Source organism: Procambarus clarkii, chromosome 60 (genome assembly GCF_040958095.1).
Source record: "Procambarus clarkii isolate CNS0578487 chromosome 60, FALCON_Pclarkii_2.0, whole genome shotgun sequence".
Taxonomy (NCBI): domain Eukaryota; kingdom Metazoa; phylum Arthropoda; class Malacostraca; order Decapoda; family Cambaridae; genus Procambarus; species Procambarus clarkii.
In genome coordinates, this window is record NC_091209.1 from 13,296,180 (window position 1) to 13,322,996 (window position 26,817).

Consider the following 26,817-nt stretch of genomic DNA (forward strand, 5'->3'; position numbering starts at 1 on the left):
ACCATCTTCACTATACACAACTATCACTATAACCATCTTCACTATACACAACCATCACTATAACCATCTTCACTATACACAGCCATCACTATAACCATCTTCACTACACACAATCATCACTATAACCATCTTCCCTATACACAGCCATCACTATAACCATCTTCACTATACACAACCATCACTATAACCATCTTCACTATGCACAATCATCATTATAACCATCTTCACTATACACAGCCATCACTATAACCATCTTCACTACACACAATCATCACTATAACCATCTTCCCTATACACAGCCATCACTATAACCATCTTCACTATACACAACCATCACTATAACCATCTTCACTATACACAACTATCATCACTATAACCATCTTCACTGTCCGCAAGCACAACTAAATGAGTACAATCCTCACTACGCGATCTCCCTGACAGAATCTTCAGTACTCACAAATTTGTATGTACAACTAACCCTCAATACTCATTACGGACACAAACACACACAATACATGTTTTTATTTACTTTATTTGTACATAAAATAAAATGAACAAAAAATTCAGTCATCCTGAATAGTTAGACGAGTTACACTCAAAGACACACTTATCTTAACTCTAGCACTTCAAACTGGAACGAAGTTTTCCTTTAAGGTGGTCCAGCTAGTGCGAATTTTGTCCGTTACGACCAGTCTCTCAAGACCACTCAAGACCTTCTTAAAATTTGGTCTGAGGTGAGGCGCGCCGGTGCATTTTTGGAGATATTTTTCAAGTTTCTCTGGTATGTTCTGCATGCGAGTCATTCCCTACTGCAGGAGCAGAGCGAACGCGAACATGTCCGTCCGTTCGCATTCATAGTCCGTGAAGAGGAAGCGGAGTGCCCGCTGGTCCTCTGTCAGGTCATATTAGTTGAAGACGGCTTGTCTGGTGGACAGGCAGACAATGGTGTCAACGACACTCACACGAGTCTCTGTTTTAGAGACGTGAACGTGAATGTTGCCTCTGTAGATGTATCTATAACAATATCCTTCTTCGTGAGTTTTCTTCATGAGTCGGCAGAGTAAGGTAAGTGTCTGCAATACGGCACCATCGGTGGGTTTCTCCTTCAGGAAGGTAGTGAATGGTACTGAAGTGCGGGTAATTGTGGTGTAGGTCGCTTTATCCAGAACTGCAGACTGGACATTGGTGTCACTTGAAGAAAGTGTCCTGACGAGGGGAACGCGGTGGGTGTCGGCTGCAGTAAAGGCGACAGGCCGGCTCCGGGCAACATGCTGCATGTTGGGATAAGGCTGGTTCATGGTGCCTTGGGTTGCCATCGTGATTATTATATTATAACTGAGCGTTAACTCGAGCTGACAAGTGTACTAAATATACAATATGAATTTAATTTAGTTAGCCTTCTATATAGTCATTTTTATGGGCAAAGTTTCTGTGGTCTCTTGTTATTGGTTCGTATCCCTCTGTGTCGAGGGCAGTTTTGTACGGTTTTGTGATGAGTCTATGATGCGTTGTGTTGAGGTGAACGTTTTGTATGGTGTGCTATAGTGAGTTTTTGTTGGGTTGAGGTGATGGTTGTGTAGTAAAAATGGTTATAGTGATGATTGTGTGTAGTGAAGATGGTTAGTGATGATTGTGTGTAGTGAAGATGGTTAGTGATGATTGTGTGTAGTGAAGATGGTTAGTGATGATTTTGTGTAGTGAAGAAGTTAGTGATGATTGTGTGTAGTGAAGATGGTTAGTGATGATTTTGTGTAGTGAAGATGGTTAGTGATGATTGTGTGTAGTGAAGATGGTTATAGTGATGATTGTGTAGTGAAGATGGTTATAGTGATGATTGTGTGTAGTGAAGATGGTTATAGTGATGATTGTGAGTAGTGAAGATGGTTATAGTGATGATGGTTATAGTGATGATTGTGTGTAGTGAAGATGGTTATAGTGATGATTGTGTGTAGTGAAGATGGTTAGTGATGATTGTGTGTAGTGAAGATGGTTAGTGATGATTGTGTGTAGTGAAGATGGTTAGTGATGATTGTGTGTAGTGAAGATGGTTAGTGATGATTGTGTGTAGTGAAGATGGTTAGTGATAATGGTTATAGTGAAGATGGTTAGTGATAATGGTTATAGTGATGATTGTGTAGTGAAGATGGTTATAGTGATGATTGTGAGTAGTGAAGATGATTATAGTGATGATTATGTGTAGTGAAGATGGTTAGTGATAATGGTTATAGTGATGATTGTGTAGTGAAGATGGTTATAGTGATGATTGTGAGTAGTGAAGATGGTTATAGTGATGATTGTGTAGTGAAGATAGTGATGATTGTGTGTAGTGAAGATGGTTATAGTGATGATTGTGTGTAGTGGAGATGATTGTAGTGATGATGGTTGTGTGTAGTGAAGATAGTTAATGATGATGGTTGTCTGTAGCGAACATAGTGATGAAGATAGTGTGAAATTGATGGTTACAGTGGAGATAGTGTGTAATGAAGGTGGTTACAGTGAAGAATGTCGAGTATAGTGAAGATGGTGCCAGTGATGAAGGTCCTGTGCAGCTCAGATGGCTTCTGTGCATGAATACAGTTCCACATGAGAAGTCGTGTATTGTGTAGATAGTTTCAGCAAGGAGAATGCTGTGTAGATAGTGTAGATGTGGCATCTGGCACTAGACTAACACACCGTGCCAAGCGAGTGTGTGTATTGACCCAGTTGTGCTTGCGGGGGTAGAACTCTAGCTCTTTTGGCCCGCCTCTCAACTGTCATTTGCGTTTGCAGATGACGCAAAATTAATGAGAAGAGTTGTGACAGACGAGGATTGTAGGATCCTCCAAGAGGACTTAAACAGGCTGCAAAGATGGTCAGGGAAATGGCTACTGGAGTTTAACACCAGTAAATGTAAAGTTATGGAAATGGGATCAGGTGACAGGAGACCAAAGGGACAGTACACAATGAAGGGGAACAGCCTACCTGTAACGATTCGAGAAAGAGACCTGGGAGTGGATGTGACACCTAATCTAACTCCTGAGGCACATATAAATAGGATAACGACAGCAGCGTACTCTACACTGGCGAAAATTAGAACTTCATTCAGAAACCTAAATGAGGAAGCTTTTAGGGCGCTTTACACTGCCTACGTGAGACCCGTCTTAGAGTATGCCGCGCCATCATGGAGCCCCCACCTGAAGAAACACATAAAGAAACTGGAGAAGGTTCAGAGGTTTGCGACGAGGCTTGTCCCAGAGCTACGAGGGATGGGATATGAAGAGCGGCTGAAGGAACTGAACCTTACAACACTAGAGAAAAGAAGGGAGAGAGGAGATATGATAGGGACATATAAAATACTCAGGGGAATTGACAAAGTGGAAATAGATGAAATGTTCACACGTAATAATAACAGAACGAGGGGACATGGGTGGAAACTGGAAACTCAGATGAGTCACAGAGATGTTAGGAAGTTTTCTTTTAGCGTGAGAGTAGTAGAAAAATGGAATGCACTTGGGGAACAGGTTGTGGAAGCAAATACTATTCATACTTTTAAAACTAGGTATGATAGGGAAATGGGACAGGAGTCATTGCTGTAAACAACCGATAGCTAGAAAGGCGGGATCCAAGAGTCAATGCTCGATCCTGCAAGCACATATAGGTGAGTACATATAGGTGAGTACACACACACACACACACACACACACACACACACACACACACACACACACACACACACACACACACACACACACACACACACACACACACACACACATATGAAGCAGCCTTAAAAGCTGTAAAACTCCCAGGTACCTATTTACTGCTCGGTGAACAGGAGCATCAGGGTGAAAGAAACGCTGCGTATTTGTTTCCACCATCGCCGGGGATCGATGGGTGCAGTTGGCAAGTTCCATGAGCAGACATGTTGGGACCCCGACAGATGGTGAACTATGCCTGGCCAGGATGAAGCCAGAGGAAACTCTGGCTTATATATATAAGCCAGAGTATATATATATATATATATATATATATATATATATATATATATATATATATATATATATATACTCTGGCTTATATATATAAGCCAGAGTATATATATATATATATATATATATATATATATATATATATATATATATATATATATATTATATATATATATATATATATATATATATATATATATATATATATATATATATATATATATATTTATATATATGCAAACATATATGTTTGCATATATTTATATATATGCAAACAAGCTTGAATGGTCCCTAAGCATATATGCGACTGAAAACTCCACACCCAAGAAGTGACTCGAACCAAGACCGCCAGGAGCACAAAGCAACTGGGGTACATGGTATCTTAACCACTCGACCATCGACAGGGGAAATAGGCTCGGCTACCATCGTCTTTTGTACGGTCACTGATGGTCGATTGGTTAAGGTACAATGAGAGAGAGAGAGAGAGAGAGAGAGAGAGAGAGAGAGAGAGAGAGAGAGAGAGAGAGAGAGAGAGAGAGAGAGAGAGAGAGAGAGAGAGAGAGAGAGAGATGGGGGGGGGAGGTGGGAGATGAAGAGATGGGGGGGGGGAGTTAGGAGAGACCAATAAAAAAACATTGTGATTGATTTTGGATATGGTTGAAGACTGGTCGTGCTTCCCACCCTCATTTTCTTTTCCCGTTCTTTGCTTATCTCTATCCTTTATCACCGTATTCCTCTTCCTCTCCATTCCTTTCCCCCACCCAATGAACACATTTACCAAACCAAAATAGTTTGAAAAAAAAATAATGACAGTAAATTGACCCTTAAAGAGCTTAGCCTTTTCATAATAAAGATCGTTATAGTTCATTACTATTGGCTACAATAATTGTATTCCCTGACAAGGAGAAGTAATTCATTTGAACACGATAATTTATCTCATTGAGAAAGATCATTTAAGCCTCTAAGGATGAGTTTTCACTGGAAAGAGTACAATAACATTGTTTAAAATAACAAGCCAGTCATGAACTTGTCAACATACGGCCTCCAGGCATGATGATCGCTTACACAACAACACAACCCGAAGGATGTAGCCTCCGGGTCGGTTAAATTATGATCATTTTAAAGACTATCGGAAAAGTCGGTCGAATGCTTTTTGCGTTTTTTTTTACACTAACATACATAAATATATTATATATATAAGGGGTACCACCTATTGTGCAAGTGTAGGGACCCATAGCCTCGGAGAAGAAAATAAAGAGCACTATATTTGCTTTGAGTAAAGAGTAAATATTTGATTTTTGCTTTTTTGCCTAACAAGAAAAGTGATGTTTGTTTTCAAATATTTATTTTAAAATTAGTTTATTTAATTAATATTATTATTATATTATGAATATGAATTACTGATTTGTGGTAGTTATGCTAACTTATGTTATGTTTTGTTAGGTTAGGATAGGTTAGGCTAGGTAAGTTAGGTTAGCTTTGATTAGATTTCCATGTTAGTTTTAGATCAAATTAAAATTTGTTTAACCATATATAATATAATGAAAAGCTTCATCATTCCGTATGAAAAAAAATGAAACATATATAATTTCACGAAAACTCGGATTGTTAGGGAACTTAGGGAACGATTTATTTGAGACTAAAATTGGAATATTCACGGATTGCACGGTGCCCATATTTCAAGAAGCACATTAATATACTGGAAAAGGTCCAAAGACATGCTACGAACATGCTTCTGAAACTGAAAACAAGAGCTATGAGGAGAGGCTACAGGTTTAAAATATGACAAAGCTAGAAGAAAAAGGGATAATGTGATCACTAGATACAAAATGAATTCAGGAATCGACAAAATGTTCAAAGATAAATTCTTGAAACCTGCAACTTCAAGAATAAAAGGTCGTAGATTCAAGCTAAGGAACAAAGATGCTGAAAAAGTATAAGAAATTTCACAAGAGTGAAACAGACAGTTAAATAAGTAATTATCAAAAGAAGGCACCAAGCCGGGGAGACTGTAGCACCATCAGTGTTGCAAGATGTTCAAAAGGCATTAAATATCGCTGAGGATGCCAATACGAGAACAAAAGCCCATTAGGCGAGCGATATCAAAGATATCAGATTCATCAAGGATTCTGTCGAGGGACAAAAAGAAGTTGAGTGAGGTGGTGGTGGTAGCCAAAGCCTTCAGTAGTTTCAAAGCGTTACATGGCAGTGCTGGGACACCACGCGCATAGCTCTCATCCTGTAACTACAATTAGGTAATTACATACACATACGTTGCTCCGAACACATGTCTGCTCCAGCACCTAGTCTCTCTAGTGCTCGATAAGAACACGTACTCGTTCAAGCACCGAGCTCCTCTATAGTGTTCAGTAAGAACACGTACACACTGAAACACCGAGCCACTCAACAGTGTACATTAAGATAAAAGGCAATAAGGTTGATATTGATTGTTGGAACACAAAAATTATATAAACCGTGACACCATAGTGTGTGTGTATCACCAAAGGGAGTAGAAATTGCCTAAGCAACTCTATCCCTTTGAGTGGTATTTTTCTTTCTTGTCTCAATAAACATACTTGAACTTGAACTTGTATCTCCATCGCCTTTGATCACTGAGAAGCCTCATCACTGAATTAGTACATTAGGCGCAGGACCATTTGAATTTAGTTCTCTCTCTTAACCACCACATATTATAGTACAGCATATAAGGCTATTATGGATGGAAGGTACAAAATATGAAGTATTGTACTTAAAATGAACATTGTTGTACTATTATGTTGAGCATAAAGGCAACAGGCAAGCCTAAACTTTTCCTAGGCCAAAGCATTCATGCTCTAAATTATACGAATTGAGTATTAGCCTAAAATTGCTTGTTATGGCCTAGGGAAAGCTAGGCTTATAGTTAGGTTATTTTAGTTTTTATGCCCTTTAGAATTCAAATAGTACAAAACGTGAATTTCATATGGGTACAACAATCTATATTTTGCACGTTGTTCATAGCGGCCATAGGTACTCTGCTCTTTGTAGGATGGGTTGCACTCTGTAAATTAATTCGTAACTGTGATTATTTATTTTCGATAAATTATTCTGAATCTGTGGTAATACTCTTCGATTCTGGGGCAATACTGAGGGTAATAGTATACAACTAAAAATCACATAAGACACTGATCTGGCTTTAAGTATCACTATCTTGGTTTGTCACTGAGGTTACATATCGATCTTCAAGATCAACAGTTGTTTGTATATATAATTAGAGAAATTCTTTATATAATTTTTTTGCAGGCCGAAAATATTCGTGAGCTCATTTATACACTGAACTAAAATCTAGGTCCTGGGCAATGGTAGATAGTTTAATTTGTTTATTATTGACCCCATACCCATCCTGGGGGGGGGGAGAGTAAATTTCTCAGAGGAAGTTATGAGGTGAAGGGATGACTCCCTGCTCTCTCCCCCCTCCCCCACACACACAAACAAGGCACCAGGTGACAGGACACTCTCCCTCCTCCACCCAACACACACCATAAACAAGATGCCGTCAGTTACAGACATCTGATGGATCACACAGCCTACTGCCAGACCCATCACGACCGGACGCTGGCAAAAATCATAATAATAAACAAACCTTTGTCTTCCCTCACCGAGAGCTACCAGCCCGACTTCCTCAGTTGACTTGATACTTCCTCCCCGTTGATCTTGATCACAAGGACCCCCCCTTGGAGGAAAAGTGCGGTGGTTACAGTTTACACAACGCTGGATTTCACTAATTGTTGGAGAGGTCGGGAGCGTGGCGGCGCCCGTGGACCAGCTGGGGACGTAGTGAGGTTGGCACCCTGGCGCCTCTCTCTTAAAGGGACAGCTTCCAGCGGGTTCAAGTGCCAGGTACCTCCACACCTCTGTTATCACACTCTTTGTCAAAGAAGTAATTAATCCTGATTCATAAGAGTTAATTTCGACTGTTAACAACAAGAAGAATTCAAGAAGAGATTATAACTGCTTACTTGAAAATATGTTTTGTTTGTGCGCTAAACCATAGGATTTAGGAACAAAGAGTTGCCATTACTGGTAATATCTTGCATTTCATTCCAGTTTCCCACTTCCCTACAACATCTATATTTAACGCGGACATCTTTTATTATTTTATTTGTCGGTAATCAGTGGCGAGTGCCTCGTAAATTAATTTTTCCACATTTTAAAACAATAAACTCAATACATTAATAAGTACTGTAGATGGGAAATAGGCCGACACGTGGAGTAGCCTCACACCCGGATGCAGGTACAAACTAGGAACACTGATCCAGACGACCCCTAGCTGGTATTTACGGTCCAAGGTGAAAAGTAGAGCTCGACGATGCTTAAAGGTGATGTGGCACGCGACTCTTGTCTAGTGGATAGTGTCCTGTCGGTGGCGGCGGGCGTGGGGAGGGAGGGAGGGATTTTGACTCCCCCAAGATGATGTTACTGGGCCATTTAACACCCTCCTTCCTTCTCCATTGCTCTGTTCTGGCCAGTGATGTCTGTGAGGAGTGGATCTGCCTTCGCTTTTCTCCCCCCCCATTTCCCCCACACACACTGTCTGTCTCTCTCAGTGGGGGGCTGGCTGCCTTTGAGAGGGAGGAGGGCGACTGGCTGCTTTCGTGAGGGGGTTGGGGGGGGGGGAGCGTTGGCTGCCTTCGTGATGGGGGTTGGGGGGGGCGGTTAGTTGCCTTTGTGAGGGGTTGGTTGCCTTCGTGAGGGGGTTGGGGGGCCGTTGGTTGCCTTCGAGAGGGGGTTGCGGGGGCGGTTAGTTGCTTTCGAGGGGGAGGCGGTTGGCTGCCTGCGAGAGGGAGGGGGTGGGCAGAGTGCTGCCTCGAGTAGGGATGAGGGCGGATGGCTACCTTCGAGAGAGAGAGAGAGCGGCAGTCAACGCTCCCGGCCTCCCTCTCAAAGGCAGCCAACGGCACCCATCCCTTCTCGAAAACAATCACCCCCCCCCCCCCGCTACCTCCACACATTGAATGACTCCACCAGCACCTAGAGGCAGTCGTAGAGCCAGCCTTGAGAAGCAGCCAGGGTGATATGCATAGAAGCTGCCGTAGGAGGCGGCCATTGTGAAAGCAAATATGAACCGGAACCACACAATGCCCCCTCGAGGAACCCGAGCCCTTCTCTGCTTCTCTTGTCGCGCTAAACTACTTTTTTCTTCTGTCTGCTCCAGCATTTCTGTTTTCTCCTGCGATGCACCAGGAGCACCAGCTCCTCCAGGAGCTCCGACATTCGTCGCAGGCGGCCACGCGCCTCCGCCGCCAACCACAACCAAACCACAAGAATAAATTGGTCAACCTCAGGCATTTTGAGGGTTTTATGATAAGTATTTTCATTAAAAATAACGTTGTTTTGGGAACAAATTCCCTTCTTTTGATAATTGCATTACACTGGGAACCAAATTTGTATATTTTAATTATAAAATAGTGTGATGGCGTAAGACTTCCGTCTGACATGATCAAACCCGTCGGTGGTGCTCTCGTCTCCTTAATAACCTGCTGGAGACCTCCACATCATTCCTCTACCTTAGCCAGTCATACACAGTATTTTTTAATAAGCTTAGGCATACACAGTAGTGTACTGCTGCCTTATTCTATATGTAACATTACAGTGTAGATAAAAAAACTAGCCATAAGTTCATCTAATATCCCCATCTTCGCAGGATAGTTAGTCATACACGGAGCAGGAGAGACCTCGATAAAAGTCTACTGTGTATGAATACACTCTGGCTTCCTGTCCCCCGACACAATGAATTATTGTGTTACTCGTCTCTCATTTCTGTCTCACTTACGCGGTGAATGAGTGTTTATGACTCACATGTTGGCTTCAGTGAGGTTATGCCCGATGTGTTCAACAACTTATGTGATGTCTTATCTATCTCAGTTGAAATCTTATTTGATTTGTAACTCTGCGCTGTGCTAGACAATGTTCCAGTGGACTGTCAGACATTTCTCCACACCGCTGTATAATATACTTACATACACAGTGTAAGTATGAGCATTATGCAAATGCTATACAAATGATGAACCTCTGATCCAGTTGACTTGGCTCACAATTCAATCAGTATCCAAGTTGAATTTGCAATCGTCCGTGTAATATCCCCCCCCCCCCCCGAGACGAGAGCAGAGTTGAGCTCACATAAAATGCTTTTAATTGTATTTGCAGCAAAGAAGTTCACTTTTTATTTGAATAGTGCAAAGATTGGCAGAAGGCGGACTGTCGGAGTCTAGGGACAATGGGTGGATGAAGGACGTTCAGGATTTTTAACTCAAAGGCTTGAGAGTAGAGTAAAGCTGAACAATACAAGGATTATGTGTAGAAGCCGACGAACAAGTATCATAAATCAGCGCTAGGCGCATCTCTTAACAATTTAGGACCAATAATTTAAAGAGTTAACCAAGACTTTGGAAAGTCTCCTCACAAGCCGAGGGGCATCTCGCTTCTCTTGTCAAGAGACTCACCACAGGGTAAGTCCTCTATGCCTCCGTGTGGATACAAATAAATGACCGGTGTAGTGGAAGTTAGATAACACTACTGTAGGATAATTGCGCACAAACTGAGCGCATCACACCGCGAGGACAGGCTACGGGACCCGTCATGCTCAGAGGGCCACAAAGATAACACGTTTCAAGATATCTTTATTATAAAACATTTACAATTAGGATCTATTGCAGATATTACATGAGGATTTAAAGATGTTAGAGAGTAGAGCGTGTTAGGCAGGTGGCGCCTTGTACAACCAGGTGTACTCAGGCTCCACAGTGTCTGGGTGTGGAGAAGTTTCCCAATTGTTTCTGAAATTACCTGAGGGCCACTAACACTCTAGTGGCCTCGATGAGGACAGGAAGCCGGCGGCTTGTCAAGGGGTCCCCATATCTTTTTTTTTTAAGTAGAGTACTGATACAGTTGACAACGGCATGTGTGTGTGTGTATGTGTGTTTGTGTACTTACCTAGTTGTACTTGTGGAGGTTGAGCTCTGGCTCTTTGGTCCCGCCTCTCAACTATCAATCAACTAAAGTACAGGTTCCAGAGCCTACTGGGCTCTATCATATATACAATTGAAGCTGTGTATGGAGTTAGCCTCCACCACATCACTTCCTAATGCATTCCATTTGTCTACTACTCTGACACTGACAAAATTCTTTCTAACGTCTCTATGGCTCATTTGGGCACTCAATTTCCACCTGTGTCCCGTAGTGCGTGTTCCCCTTGTGTTAAATAGTCTGTCTTTATCTACTCTATCAATTCCTCTGAGAATCTTGTATGTGGTGATCATGTCCCCTCTAACTCTTCTGCTCTTCTGTCTCCCAGTGACGTGAGGTTTAATTCTTGTAGTCTCTCTTCGTAGCTCATACCCCTCAGTTCGGGAACTAGTCTGGTGGCAAACCTTTGAACCTTTTCCAGCTTAGTCTTATGCTTGACTAGATATGGACTCCATGCTAGAGCCGCATACTCCAGGATTGGCCTGACATATGTGGTATACAAACTTCTGAAAGATTCCTTACACAAGTTTCTAAAGGCCGTTCTTATGTTATCCAACCTGGCATATGACGCTGATGCTATCCTCTTTGAAATGGGCTTCAGGGGACAGGTCTGGCGTGATATCAATCCCCAGGTCTTTCTCTCTCTCTCTGACTCTTGAAGTATTTCATCTCCCAAATGATACCTAACTACAAACACATACATACATATATATACAATCATTGAACTAGAGAGAGACAGGACAAAGAATACGTAAACTCAGAATTGTTACGACAAAGAAGTAAACAAAATCAGATAGCATTATCAAGTACAAGTATCACAGGAATAATGTACACACTGGCTCTCTCTATTCAAGGCTTTCACTCCATTTACAGGTACAATACAAGAACCTACAACATGTACATCTCACAAGCAATACAAGCTACTATGATACCTATAAACATATTCCTGCCACACGCACATGTATCATGACGCATGAACGTTCAACACAGATAAAACTCATCCTGATACAAGCAAAACGTTTCTTGGCACAGCCTGACACACAAAAGGTTGTGTAACCCTTTCAGTAATTTTAACGGTACTGGGAAGCGCAATTATTAGTATCACTTTCAAGATCCTTTTAGGTACGAGCTTTCGGGCCTATAGCAGCCTCGAATGATAACTGTTAGTGTCTTCGTTTCTCATCCAAAACGTTGCAAGAGCTTCACGCTCAATAAGCCATAATGTAGGACAAAATACAGGAGATGCTTTTTCTCTCAAGAGGGTTATAAACTCATGGAACTACCTACCACCCGAAGCCGTAAATGCCAAGACATCATTTCAGTTCAAAATCAAGATGGAAAAAATTTCCGAGGAAAAACGTGGGGACATTTCACAAGCCGCAATCTTCCTGTCCTCGTCGAGGTTACTAGAGATGGTGGCCCTCAGGTAAGGTAAATATAAATATATATTCGAACATAATTATATAGATAATTAATTATAATTTCAATTGATATCACTTAGGGAAGTGTTTTAGGAAAGCACATTGAGTCTACCCCCCCTTCACGCGCGTCCCAGTCAACACAACATGAAATTGTTTACAGTGACAAATGCCACCAAGACCAGGAGACCAGCGGGGAAGGTGGGTGCTGAGGCCCCGTCTGACATCACCTTACCCGCCTCCTGCACGGTGCTCACGGCTGAGGAGGAGTACTCCACTGTCTTGAAGGTGGTGTGTTGCCTAGTGGTGGTAGTGCTGCTGCTGCTGGTGCTGCTGCTGGTGCTGCTGGTGGTGGTGGTGCTGGTGGTGCTGGTGCTGCTGGTGGAGGTGCTGGAAGAGGTGGTGGTGGTATCGTCCTTGCTTGATTTATACTGAGGTTGCTGGCGGGAGCGGGGGCAGTTCAGGGGCTCGGTTTTCCTCATCAGCCAATCATTGGCTTCCTCTCGACCCTGCCTCACAAGCTCTGGACCAATCACCGAGCGGACCTGCGCGTGGTAGCTGTTGAGCCACTCACACTGCGCCACGTGTCGGGCAGAAAAACATACTTTAGAACATCTGAACATTAACATAAATGAAGAACAAAATTTTAGTATTAAATTAATCTCCAGCGCTGAGAAATGTACCATAAACAATTATTTATGCAAAATGTGTCCTCAACTTCTTGAACATTGACATAAAAAATACACAAAGGCATTATTTCTTACTCTATAATATTTCTCAAAAATTACAAAATTCTACTGTGTTGCAGAAATATAAAATTAACACAATGTAAATCTGTAAACAAGATATTGACAGATACATCAGTACAATACAGAGAGAATAATAATATACCTTAATATGAATACAGAACTGGATATATGTAATTATATACTACACAATAAGTTCATGTGACGTCCTACCATATATCCCAAGAGGAGAAACATGAGCCAGATTCACAAAGCATTTAAGCAAGTACTTACAAACCTGTACATCTTTTCTCAATCTTTGGCGGCTTTGTTTACAATTACTAAACAGTTAATGAGCTCCGAAGCACCAGGAGGCTGTTTATAACAATAACAACAGTTGATTGGGAAGTTTTCATGCTTGTAAACTGTTTAATAAATGTAACCAAAGCCGTCAAAGATTGAGGAAAGATGTACACGTTCGTAAGTACTTGCGTAACTGCTTCGTGAATCTGGCCCCAGGTTACTCAAGCAGGACCACACCCACCTGGGAGTCACCAAGGAGAGTCAGGTTGATGAGTTTGGCTTCGAAGGGAACAAGAGTCACAGGTTCGAACCCCAGAGACCGCTTGTCAAATTTGTACTGTGTGGGAGAAATGACCTGTGTCAACTTTGGTGTGATTCCAGCAATAATACAGCCTAACCAGCAGCCCCAAGCTGTAAGTCAAATACTGACTTACGTAGGCTTTAATAAGTAATCATTTGACCTACAGGTTGCGTCCCCGAGGAATTTGTTTTGGTGGAGGTTTGTAATAATAACAAAAGCAACAAAACAATAACACAAAGCTCCGCCCCCCTTCACCTCCCAAAAAACAAAACTGACCATAACTTTACGTTTATATAAGGGTGAGAATAGTCCACTAATGCTCCAATCTGACCTTACAAACAGCTGTGGCATAACAAATAAGTCTAATAGGGTAACAAAGTGTATATATATATATATATATATATATATATATATATATATATATATATATATATATATATATATATATATATATATATATATATATATATATATATTCCAAGCACCATGGTACACCTTTGCGGTATATAGAGCCCAGCTCTGAAAGGTACCATGTTCCTTACTGTCAATATTAGCCTCACGACCATTGCCAACCCCAATTCACCTAACTTATCCTAACATTACAAATTGAATACCGTTAATTAATACTTTCAATTACACAAATGAGCTAAGATTTGGAGGTATAATCCCTGAATGTACATAGTGTCATAAAACACGAAGAGGTATACTCCAGTTCAGGGGTCTTCAGACGTGTTTACAATGTCATATTCATATGGACTAGCAGGCACCAGGACCAACAGACAAACAAGGACCAGCAGACACACAAAGACTAGCAGACACAAGGACCAGCAGACACAAGGACCAGCAGACACACAAGGACTAGCAGACACACAAAGACTAGCAGACACACAAGGACTAGCAGACACAAGGACCAACAGACACACAAGGACCAGCAGACACACAAAGACTAGCAGACACAAGGACCAGCAGACACAAGGACCAGCAGACACACAAGGACTAGCAGACACACAAAGACTAGCAGACACACAAGGACTAGCAGACACAAGGACCAACAGACACACAAGGACCAGCAGACACACAAAGACTAGCAGACACACAAGGACCAGCAGACACACAAGGACTAGCAGACACAAGGACCAACAGACACACAAGGACCAGCAGACACACAAGGACTAGCAGACACAAGGACCAACAGACACACAAGGACCAGCAGACACACAAGGACTAGCAGACACAAGGACCAACAGACACACAAGGACCAACAGACACACAAGGACTAGCATACACACAAGGACCAACAGACACAAGGACCAGCAGACACACAAGGACCAGCAGACACACAAGGACTAGCAGACACAAGGACCAACAGACACACAAGGACCAGCAGACACACAAGGACTAGCAGACACAAGAACCAACAGACACACAAGGACCAACAGACACACAAGGACCAACAGACACAAGGACCAACAGACACACAACGACCAACAGACACAAGGACCAACAGACACAAGGACCAGCAGACACACAAAGACTCCCATAGACAGGAGCTGAGAGCGAGGGAGGAAGATCAACACCCACCTTGGTGGTCTTGGTGACTACGGTGAGGATGGTCTCCAGGCGGATCCCCCACTCCTCGTCCTGGTAATATCCCGGCTCTGCGGAACAATAAGTAACACAATAAGGAAATGATCACATGTGCTACGGTCCCAACATCACCTACATGATGTCACGCCTCCATCTCTTTACATCTCACAGTAAAGTTGAGTCTATGATCAGTCATAGAGTACTTCTAATTTTAAAATCCTAACCAGTCTTCCTAAAGCCCTAAACTGCGCGGTAATTTAAAAGTTCTAGACCTATTTGCATGTATATAAAAATAATAATATAATTAAAAAATCGCATAGGGCGAATAAAGCAAAATAAGAGTTTAATTTATTAGGAAAAAAATCGTCATGGAAAGATAGATTAGAAGGAAACTTGATGCATCCAACTCAGTTGTTGCTGTGGCAGCTCTGCATGCTGTGGCAGCTCTGCATGCAGTAGCTGCTCTGCATGCTCTCATACTTCACGTCATCTCACTCACTCAATAACTAGCCACTAGACGAGAGAGAGCAGGCACCAGGAGCCTCCATATTGACGTTTCCTGCACACGTACACATCAAAGCCAACTTTCGTATCATCCAAAATATTAAATATGAAGCAACTGGATTTGGAAACAGCTTGACGACCGTATAATATACATTTATTTAAACAGTCCAAACCACTTTCAAATTATTGGTTAATGATTCAATTTTACTCACTTCATTTCAGGTACAAAAACTTTACCCTATTAAAATAAATAACATACAGAAGGCAAGACCTGATACTAAATAGACTGCTACACAGAAAACTATCTATAGAGGACATTATAGTATTACTATAGAAATAGAAATAAAAGTATTACACATGAAAAATGCATAAACGATGAGAGAATACATAAGCAAATTACAAGAACATGATATATCTCTGACAACATCTTAGAGGAGGAGGAGGAGGAAGAAGAGGATGAGGAGGATGAGGAGGAGGTGGAGGAGGCATAGGAAGAGGAGAGGAAGAGCGCCTCACCGTCAGAGAAGAACTGGCCCACTTCCAGTTTGTGTTCTTCCTTGCCGTAGATCCTTACTTGCGTCGGGGCTGTGGAGGAAACAAACACATGTACACACTATACCAGCTGATCCACGTACCTAAGAGTAGTGTAAACTCTCACTTAGTGTAACCTCTCACTTAGTGTAAACTCTCACTTAGTGTAAACTCTCACTTAGTGTAAACTCTTTGTGTAAACTCTCACTTAGAGGCCTTATTAAGGCCTCTCAACCTCTGGAGGGTTATTAAGGCCAGCATAATAGCTTATACCGACCAACCAGTAGAGTATACTTTACTCTTGAACACTGTTCAGGACTAAAGTGTACTCTTAGTGTATAATATACACCGAGAAACGAGGGGTTACACCTCTCAGTGTATATATATACAATGGAACAACTTGTGTTCTTATAACAATACCTTCAATCTTATTTTTCTTTACTAGGAAAATTGTATCATATCAGAGATCAAGATCTTGATAAAACTATTATTTCTAAATATATTTCTTTTATAGAATGTAATTATAATTAAATAACTGTCCAGATCAAGCAAAAAAAAAAACAGAAGATAAGAAAGCGAAATTTAATGACACGTGGACAGTTTCGAGAGATGAGAAGAGAGGTTAAGTCTGTGTTTACCTTCGTGGACACCGAGGAAGTGTCCGATTCCGTGGCCGGTGCCGTGGCGGTAGTCTAGCCCCACCTCGTACAGCGGCCTTGCGGGAGAGATCATCACATGTGTGCATAGAGAACACCTCGTAATAACATGCCTGCAAACATATGACCAAACACACACACACACACACTCACACATATGGCATAAAAGTGACGATGTTTTGGTCTGTCCTGGACCCTTATCGTCGGTCCTTCCTGGACCCTTATCCTCGGTCCCTCCTGGACTCTTATCCTCGGTCCCTCCTGGACTCTTATCCTCGGTCCCTCCTGGACCAATGATAAGTACATTAGACTGCCGACGGTTAGAAAGGCGGGGTCCAAGAGCTAACAGCTCGAATCTGCAGGCACACATAGTAAATACAACTAGTAAATACACACACGCACACCAAAAGACAGTACCTGCGCGCCAAAATGTCGACGTCGGTGTCTCCGGTGCCCTCGGGGAAGACCAGGCTGGCCAGGTCGATGGCGCCCATCAACACCCTGGTGTAGGCCTCCACCTGGAAGGGCGTCGGCTCCCCGTAGTGCATCGTCCGGGTCACGTCCGTCGTCCCGTCTAAAGCAGACAACATCATGAGACAGTTTGAGCATTAGTATCGTCAGACGATCTACAGGGGCGTCTATAGTAAGGATACATTGGTATTCCTCCTCCTGCTGCCTAGGAAACTTTACTTTTCTCCCGCCCCCCCCCCAACTGGAAGCCAGTAAGCATCAGGACTTCTACTCACCCTTGTACTGTCCACCAGTAAGACCCAGCACTTCTACTCACCCTTGTACTGTCCCCCACTGTCTACCAGATAGAGGGATTCTCTGGTAATCTCCAGGTTGGTGTCTTGGCGCGGCCGGTAATGGATGATGGCGCCGTTAGAACCAAAGGCGCTGATGGTGGGGAAGGAGAGCCCGACGAAGTGCTCCTGTTGACTCCGTAGCTCCAGGAGCTTGTCCGCCGCCCGGATCTCGTCGGTGAAGTTACCCGAAGTTATCTGACGACGGGGGAAGCAGGAGGAAAACCACCATTCAGTTGATAACCATGTTCGATATAGGTAGGGAAGGGAGCTATCAGGAGGGGAGCCGACAAGCTATCACGAGTATATAGCACTTGGAAGGGATCAGGATAAGGATTTTGAATAGAACTGGGGGGGGATGGTGCCCAAGAGATACCCAACACACACATTGAAAATACAGGAAGTGATGACTTTATAATGGTCCGTCCTGGGTCATTATAACTTTATAATGGTCCGTCTTGGATCATTATAAAGTCCTCACAATGATCCTGGACGGACCGAAATGTCGTCAGTGCTTTATTTCCAATGTTTAGCCATGTTATTGTGACTTTATTGTCTGCTATTGCTTTATTATCTGCTACAAACTATTGTCCCCATATTTCCTTTCGAGTACCCTTGATTTAATCCAACTTCAGATACCCTCTCCCCCCTCACACGACCACCCTCCTGATGCCGTCTATCTCTACCTTGCTGACACGTCTCTTACGAGGCACAGTTCCAAAAGCTTTGCTAAAGTTAAAGTAAACAACATTGAAATTCTTTCCACCATCAGCTGCTTTAAATATGCTGGAACAGAATGAGTAAATTTGTTTAAACATGAGTGGCCCTTAGTAAAACCAGGTTGTGAATTCTTAACTAAATAATCTATGCTTTTCAAGATATAAATAATAGCTTTTGTGATTAACGATTCTAGCTAATTAAACTAATTAGTCGATAGTTCGATGCAAGTGATCTACCTCTCATCGTAAAACTAGGCACCACATTAGCAACCCTCCACAATTTGGATAATCTACTCGATTAACTCTTTAAGATGCAAGACGAAGGAGCACTAAGCTTATCTCAACAATCTTCACGGACCCTGGGAACCTTAAAGTCTGGAGACCTACTGGACGTTAAGACTGAGGTCCTGTTGAATTTCAAGCTTGAGGACCTGATGGGCTCTCAGGCTCAGATATGAAGAACATAAGGCTTACAAGTTCCGGGGTAATTAAGCTGGTGGATGTCTGTTATATGAATCAACACTGAAGACTGTGGGTTACCTCCCTCTCCATGAAGGCCAGGAAGTCGCAGACGGCGACGGCGTCCCTGATGTGGGCCTTCTTCATCCCCAGCGTCTCCACCGGGTTCTTCCGCGCCTTCATTTGTAGCACAGGAGAAATCGTCATGAACCGCTTCTCCTCCGGTACCTACAGGAGGCAGGTGGAGGTTAGTCAGGGGTGATGGCGTTAACACGGCAGTCAGAATGGTGGTGGCCTGTCTCTAAGCCAGGCAGGCGACGGGCAGGTGATATGAGAGGGTTGTGCTCCATTAATATAGTCCCCCGTCTATATCTTAATTTAGAGTTCTCTGTAAATGGGTGAAGGCTTTGCAAGGTTTGTTTACTTGTACCGTCTCCACGCGTCCCTTCTCTGGCGAGTCGCTCTCCCATATCATCCTTCTATCATCCTAAAAGCTTAATATTTTATCATTTCAACTCATAACATCCTAATTAGTTAATTTTCACTGTCATCATCATATCACCCTAACTGGTTAGGGATTAAGTAGACGAACGAGAAAGTCAATCAATAGAGAATAAGAAAAATAGTCCGACAACTGAGTAGATGACTAGAAAATCAACAAGCGATCCACTGCCTCTCTCCCGCTCCCATCAACTTCATGCTAAAAACAATACCAATATTTGTTTAACGATGTCTGAACTATGTATTAGGACGATGAAGAGCACCAGACCACACGGGTCAGTTCATAAGGTGGCTCTGCTAGCCTATAGTGCCACAACATAGCCCAATAACACTTACTATGGCAAGGCAGCGAGTGCCTGTGGATTCTATTGAGCGTTTACAAACTCAACTAAACAGTAATGATAAGAGCAATGGTAAACTGGAGGCTTTAATGACAAAGAAAACGAGTCAATGCATCATGAAATCTCAAAACGTGATATATCTAGGAGAAAAATACTGAAGCTGTAAGATAGGATCGAACTCGCGTCTCTAGGCTCCCACAGGCACACGAGTCAATGGTAATACTTGCCGCGGAGTAGATGGCATAGGAGGCGCCGCCAGAGTAAGAGTACTTGGAGCCCAGCATGACTTTAGTGATCCCGTTGTTGAGTTTGAGGGCCCGAAGACGGTTGAGGATGGCAGAGTACTCGGTGATGCTGCGAGGGAGAGAGTAGTAGGCGGTCAGAGTAGGGAGGTGTTGCCATGTATGATGCCTCTCATACACACACACACACCAAACACCCGAAGCTCAACCCCCAGCAAGCACAAATACACACGCACGCACGCACCTACACACACACACAGACGTTAGAAAGAATTTTTTCAGTGTCAGAGTAGTTAGTAAATGGAATGCATTAGGCAGTGATGTGGTGGAGGCTGACTCCATACACGTTTCAAATGTAGATATGATAGAGCCCAATAGGCTCTGGAATCTGTACACCAGTTGATTGACAGTTGACAGGCGGAACCAAAGAGACAAAGCTCAACCCCCGCAAGCACAAATAGGTGAATACAAATAAGTGAGTACACACACACATTTATTAGGCCTCGGGCTGAGTGGAAAGAGCTCTGGGGTCATAGTCCTAAGGGCCCGGGTTTGATCCCTGGCAGAGGCAGAAACAAATGGGCAGAGTTTCTTTCACCTAATGCCCCTGGTCATCCAGCAGTAAACTGGTACCCGGGAGTTAGGCAACTGTTGTGGGGTGCATCCTGGGGTGGGTCAGCAGTTCCACCTTGAAGGGACCTCGCATACAAACCTAAATATTATATATATACAGAGGCTTCCTGTCACAGACAACGGGAATTACTATTAAATAGGAACCCATTTCACTGTGTATTTCTGAATATAAAATTTTATGCAGTTATGCTCCAGGCTATTATCTACGTAACTGTCAACTACGGGAGGGTTGTTAAGGGTGTGAGCAGCAAGTATACTGTATACTCACAAACACTATCCAGGACTAAAGTAAACTCAGTGTATGTACAAGGAGAAGCGAGGTACACCTCCCAGTGTACACACACCCACTCTTGAGGATCTTAACCACTGGCTACAATGACGAGGGGGCCACTAGTGCTAATGGCCCCCTCAGGTAAATTCAGGTATATACAAATGCGAGTGATGTGAGGATGGTGGATACTGACGTGACACACTCGTGCTCGCCGCACTGGTTCACGTTGAGGTGGTTGTCGACGGCCGGGGTGATCTTGCCGGAGGGTACGAACACCTCCACGTTGTTCCGTCCGATCATCACGTACGACCTGAACACTGGAAAAGGATTCATTAATCCGTCTCTACTCACAGAAATCACACGAACGTGATATATAAATAACAATGAGAAAATCCACTTGGGCTGTGAGGGGGCGCGAACCCGCGACCAAGGCACTGCCAAGCCGCACACTCCACCACAGTGGTACAGTGGTAAAGTACGCGATTAGGAATGGTGCGAGTGCTTGCAAAACACACAACGTAACTGTCTCTATTTTCTGCTTGTTATAACTTGTAATAAAGTTGTTTCATTTTGTTATAACGTTTTTATGACGTATTAAAACCTTGTTACAACTTGTTTGAAGGTGTTAAAACTTGTTTGAACGTAGTAGCAACTTTGTAGTTTGGTCGTGTGTTTGGCTTGACAATAACTAACAAGCAGTCTCCGTGGTGTAGTGGTAAGACACTCGCCTGGCGTTCCGCGAGCGCTATGTCATGGGTTCGTATCCTGGCCGGGGAGGATTTACTGGGCGCAATTCCTTAACTGTAGCCTCTGTTTAACGCAACAGTAAAATGTGTACTTGGATGAAAAAACGATTCTTCGCGGCGGGGATCGTATTCCAGGGACCATAGGATTAAGGACTTGCCCGAAACGTTACGCGTACTAGTGGCTGTACAAGAATGTAACAACTCTTGTATATATCTCAAAAAAAAAAAAAAAAAAAAAAAAAAAACTTGGTGGCGGGTTCGAGCCGCCTCACAGCCCAAGTGGATTTTCTCAATCTTTCTCTACATTACTCCTTACCTTAAAGCTTAAATTATGTCAGGTAATCGCAAGAAAATATCAAATATTTGGAAACAATAATTTAGTGAGGATCTAAATTTTTGGAGGGAAATGAGAATTAAAAAATGGGGTAAACACTAAAAAGAATATAATTTAAAAAATGTTGTACAGAATTGTATATTAAACTTTATATTTAGGGTCCTTTAGTACAGTTGCTTTCGTTCTCGATTCACAATCGAGAATTCCGAGTTCGAATCCCGGGCGGGACAGAAATGGTTGGGCACATTACCCTTCACCTAGTGCCCCTGTTCACCTAGCAGTAAGTAGGTACTCAGGAGTTAGTCAGCTTGTTGTGGGGCTGCATCCTGGGCAGGGTCAATAAGCCGACCTTGGGGGGGGGAGGGTAAAGGGGATCTCGATAAAAGCCAAAACGTCTCTGACCACAATCTGGATTCATGTCCCCCGACACAATGAATATAGTCGAGTACAGTATGAAAGATTTATAGTTATTCACTAATTTGACATTTTCTCTTAGTATTCATAGAAAATTCAGTTAATAGGGTTAACTAAAGGAAAGTCATATATGGTGAAAGTTTTACCCGTTTTTGTAATACTTATTTTAAAAGTATTGATATGTTTTCTAAAAATGAGGGGCCAGATTCACGAAAGCACTTACGCAAGCACTTACGAACGTGTACATCTTTCCTCAATCTTTGACAGCTTTGGTTACATTTATTAAACAGTTTACAAGCATGAAAACTTCCCATTCAACTGTTGTTATTGTTATAAACAGCCTCCTGGTGCTTCCGAGCTCATTAACTGTTTAATACTTGGAAATAAAGTCGCCAAAGATTGAGAAAAGATGTACACGTTCGTAAGTGTTTGCGTAAGTGCTTTCTACTGAATCTGGCCCCAGGTCTGCATGCTTGAATACAGAGGTCCAAATAGCGGCGCACCACAGATGTGTACAACTCAATATGCTATTGAATGTCATGATGTCACAAATGACAAAATTCTTAATGTAACTAAAAACATTTTATGTATTAAAAAAGTTTTCTTCGTAACAAGTAATATTAACATGAGCAACGTCACTTCTTACTAATTTAAGAAATTAATTAACAAAACTCAATTACCTTGATTCTCTTTATTATTATTATTATTATTTAATGCTATCGCTACCTGCCACAAATCTAAGTGTAATCCAGTGGGAAATTATACATGAGATGACGTATGTTGCAGCCTAAAGAACGGAGCAGCTTCATGCGTATAAAAATAACTACAAATATCAAACTTGGTTTACAGTAAACATTGGTAAGATGCACATCGTTCGTCGCAGGCCTGGCATAGCTGAGGATGGTATGTGGGGGTCAACATAGCCTGACATACCTGGGGTGTTGGGGTCAACATAGCCTGATATACCTGGGGTGTTGAGGGGGTCAACATGGCCTGACATACCTGGGGTGTTGGGGGGTCAACATGGCCTGACATACCTGGGGTGTTGGGGTCAACATGGCCTGACATACCTGGGGTGTTGGGGTCAACATGGCCTGACATAACTGGGGTGTTGGGGGGTCAACATGGCCTGACATACCTGGAGTGTTGGGGGGTCAACATGGCCTGACATACCTGGGGTGTTGGGGGGTCAACATGGCCTGACATACCTGGAGTGTTGGGGGGTCAACATAGCCTGACATACCTGGGGTGTTGGGGGGTCAACATGGCCTGACATACCTGGGGTGTTGGGGGGTCAACATGGCCTGACATACCTGGAGTGTTGGGGGGTCAACATAGCCTGACATACCTGGGGTGTTGGGGGGTCAACATGGCCTGACATACCTGGGGTGTTGGAGGGTCAACATGACCTGACATACCTGGGGTGTTGGGGGTCAACATAGCCTGACATACCTGGGGTGTTGGGGGTCAACATGGCCTGACATACCTGGGGTGTTGGGGGGGGTCAACATAGCCTGACATACCTGGAGTGTTGGGGGTCAACATAGCCTGACATACCTGGGGTGTTGGGGGTCAACATGGCCTGACATACCTGGGGTGTTGGGGGTCAACATGGCCTGACATACCTGGGGTGTTGGGGGTCAACATAGCCTGACATACCTGGGGTGTTGGGGTCAACATGACCTGACATACCTGGGGTGTTGGGGGTCAACATGGCCTGACATACCTGGGGTGTTGGGGTCGTCGCTGCCCCGTAAGTTGAGGAGCCAAGCTACTTCGTCTGGAGCGGTGATGACGAATATGTCGGCTCCCTGCTTCTCCATCTCTGCTCTCACCTCAGCCACCTTGTCCTCCCATTTCTTACCTGTCTTGTACACAAACACAGCCACATAAACACCCACAGCAGTGTACACAAACACAGCCACATAAACACCCACAGCAGTGTACACAAACACAGCCACATAAACACCCACAACAGTGTACACAAACACAGCCACATAAACACCCTCAGCAGTGTACACAAACACAGCCACATAAACACCCACAGCAGTGTACACAAACACAGCCACATAAACACCCACAGCAGTGTACACAAACACAGCCACATAAACACCCTCAGCAGTGTACACAAACACAGCCACATAAACACCCACAGCAGTGTACACAAACACAGCCACATAAACACCCACAGCAGTGTACACAAACACAGCCACATAAACACCCACAGCAGTGTACACAAACACAGCCACATAAACACCCACAGCAGTGTACACAAACACAGCCACATAAACACCCTCAGCAGTGTACACAAACACAGCCACATAAACACCCACAGCAGTGTACACAAACACAGCCACATAAACACCCACAGCAGTGTACACAAACACAGCCACATAAACACCCACAGCAGTGTACACAAACACAGCCACATAAACACCCACAGCAGTGTACACAAACAGCCACATAAACACCCTCAGCAGTGTACACAAACACAGCCACATAAACACCCACAGCAGTGTACACAAACACAGCCACATAAACACCCTCAGCAGTGTACACAAACACAGCCACATAAACACCCACAGCAGTGTACACAAACACAGCCACATAAACACCCACAGCAGTGTACACAAACACAGCCACATAAACACCCACAGCAGTGTACACAAACACAGCCACATAAACACCCACAGCAGTGTACACAAACACAGCCACATAAACACCCACAACAGTGTACACAAACACAGCCACATAAACACCCTCAGCAGTGTACACAAACACAGCCACATAAACACCCACAGCAGTGTACACAAACACAGCCACATAAACACCCACAGCAGTGTACACAAACACAGCCACATAAACACCCACAGCAGTGTACACAAACACAGCCACATAAACACCCACAGCAGTGTACACAAACAGCCACATAAACACCCTCAGCAGTGTACACAAACACAGCCACATAAACACCCACAGAATTGTACACAAACACAGCCACATAAACACCCTCAGCAGTGTACACAAACACAGCCACATAAACACCCACAGCAGTGTACACAAACACAGCCACATAAACACCCACAGCAGTGTACACAAACACAGCCACATAAACACCCACAGCAGTGTACACAAACACAGCCACATAAACACCCACAGCAGTGTACACAAACACAGCCACATAAACACCCACAACAGTGTACACAAACACAGCCACATAAACACCCTCAGCAGTGTACACAAACACAGCCACATAAACACCCACAGCAGTGTACACAAACACAGCCACATAAACACCCACAGCAGTGTACACAAACACAGCCACATAAACACCCACAGCAGTGTACACAAACACAGCCACATAAACACCTACAGCAGTGTACACAAACACAGCCACATAAACACCCACAGCAGTGTACACAAACACAGCCACATAAACACCCACAACAGTGTACACAAACACAGCCACATAAACACCTACAGCAGTGTACACAAACACAGCCACATAAACACCCACAGCAGTGTACACAAACACAGCCACATAAACACCCACAACAGTGTACACAAACACAGCCACATAAACACCCGCAACAGTGTACACAAACACAGCCACATAAACACCCACAGCAGTGTACACAAACACAGCCACATAAACACCCACAGCAGTGTACACAAACACAGCCACATAAACACCCACAGCAGTGTACACAAACATTCATGCTCCAACACAAGTATTTTGTTTTTGTTTTTTTTATTTATTTTCTACCAGATATATGGCCATACATTTACAATGGCAATTAGCATATATATGAATTTTCTTCTGTCCTCCATGGGCAGTGTTAGAGATCTGTTAGCCAACATACAGTATAGTGTTGTGAGGTATTGAGCAATTAGTCACTGTAGGTGATTGTAGTGCATTAACGAAAATAATAGATCTGTGGTACTTTTATAATGAAAGTTATTCAAGATTAAAACTATTCTATACCCAAAATTACTATTATAAATTATCAATCTAAACCACAGTGAATTTTAGCTGTAGATTCCATGCACTAGGTTCTATGCATGCAGATTTCTATGATAAAAATTAGCACACACGTTAAATACAAAAGCACTATAAGATCCGCCTGTATATGTTATATCTTTAATACTCTAAGGCCTAAGCTGTGATACCAGCAGTCAGGACCTCAATTATGGAAAAGGGCTGCGCCATGACTCTCACACACCACACACACTTCCCTACTAACTACCAGGATGCAGAATTACACAAAACTACTTACAACTTCTTAAACTTTAGTAAATAAAAAAGAAACATAACATATATTCTTAATATAATATTAGTATTGAAAGCAGAACATG

General features: G+C 43.1%; 2 protein-coding genes across 2 annotated transcripts in view; both read right to left on the reverse strand.

Moving 5' to 3' along the window:
• Positions 1 to 9,165, reverse strand: part of LOC138353860 (uncharacterized) — a 25,471-nt gene extending 16,306 nt beyond the window's left edge. Inside the window, exons 1-2 of the mRNA XM_069307290.1 lie at positions 8,979 to 9,165; positions 7,591 to 7,921 (exon numbers count right to left, since the gene is read on the reverse strand). Of these exons, the coding sequence (XP_069163391.1) occupies positions 7,591 to 7,921; positions 8,979 to 9,165 (518 nt within the window). The remainder of the gene's footprint in view (positions 1 to 7,590; positions 7,922 to 8,978) is intronic.
• Positions 9,166 to 10,614: 1,449 nt separating this feature from the next.
• The window catches only part of LOC123751526 (uncharacterized), a 126,080-nt gene continuing 109,877 nt past the window's right edge, over positions 10,615 to 26,817 (reverse strand). Inside the window, exons 23-33 of the mRNA XM_069307524.1 lie at positions 24,188 to 24,325; positions 21,161 to 21,284; positions 20,049 to 20,175; positions 19,061 to 19,207; positions 17,786 to 17,999; positions 17,416 to 17,572; positions 16,981 to 17,057; positions 16,328 to 16,396; positions 15,302 to 15,378; positions 13,661 to 13,756; positions 10,615 to 12,966 (exon numbers count right to left, since the gene is read on the reverse strand). Of these exons, the coding sequence (XP_069163625.1) occupies positions 12,529 to 12,966; positions 13,661 to 13,756; positions 15,302 to 15,378; positions 16,328 to 16,396; positions 16,981 to 17,057; positions 17,416 to 17,572; positions 17,786 to 17,999; positions 19,061 to 19,207; positions 20,049 to 20,175; positions 21,161 to 21,284; positions 24,188 to 24,325 (1,664 nt within the window). The 3' untranslated portion in view covers positions 10,615 to 12,528. The remainder of the gene's footprint in view (positions 12,967 to 13,660; positions 13,757 to 15,301; positions 15,379 to 16,327; positions 16,397 to 16,980; positions 17,058 to 17,415; positions 17,573 to 17,785; positions 18,000 to 19,060; positions 19,208 to 20,048; positions 20,176 to 21,160; positions 21,285 to 24,187; positions 24,326 to 26,817) is intronic.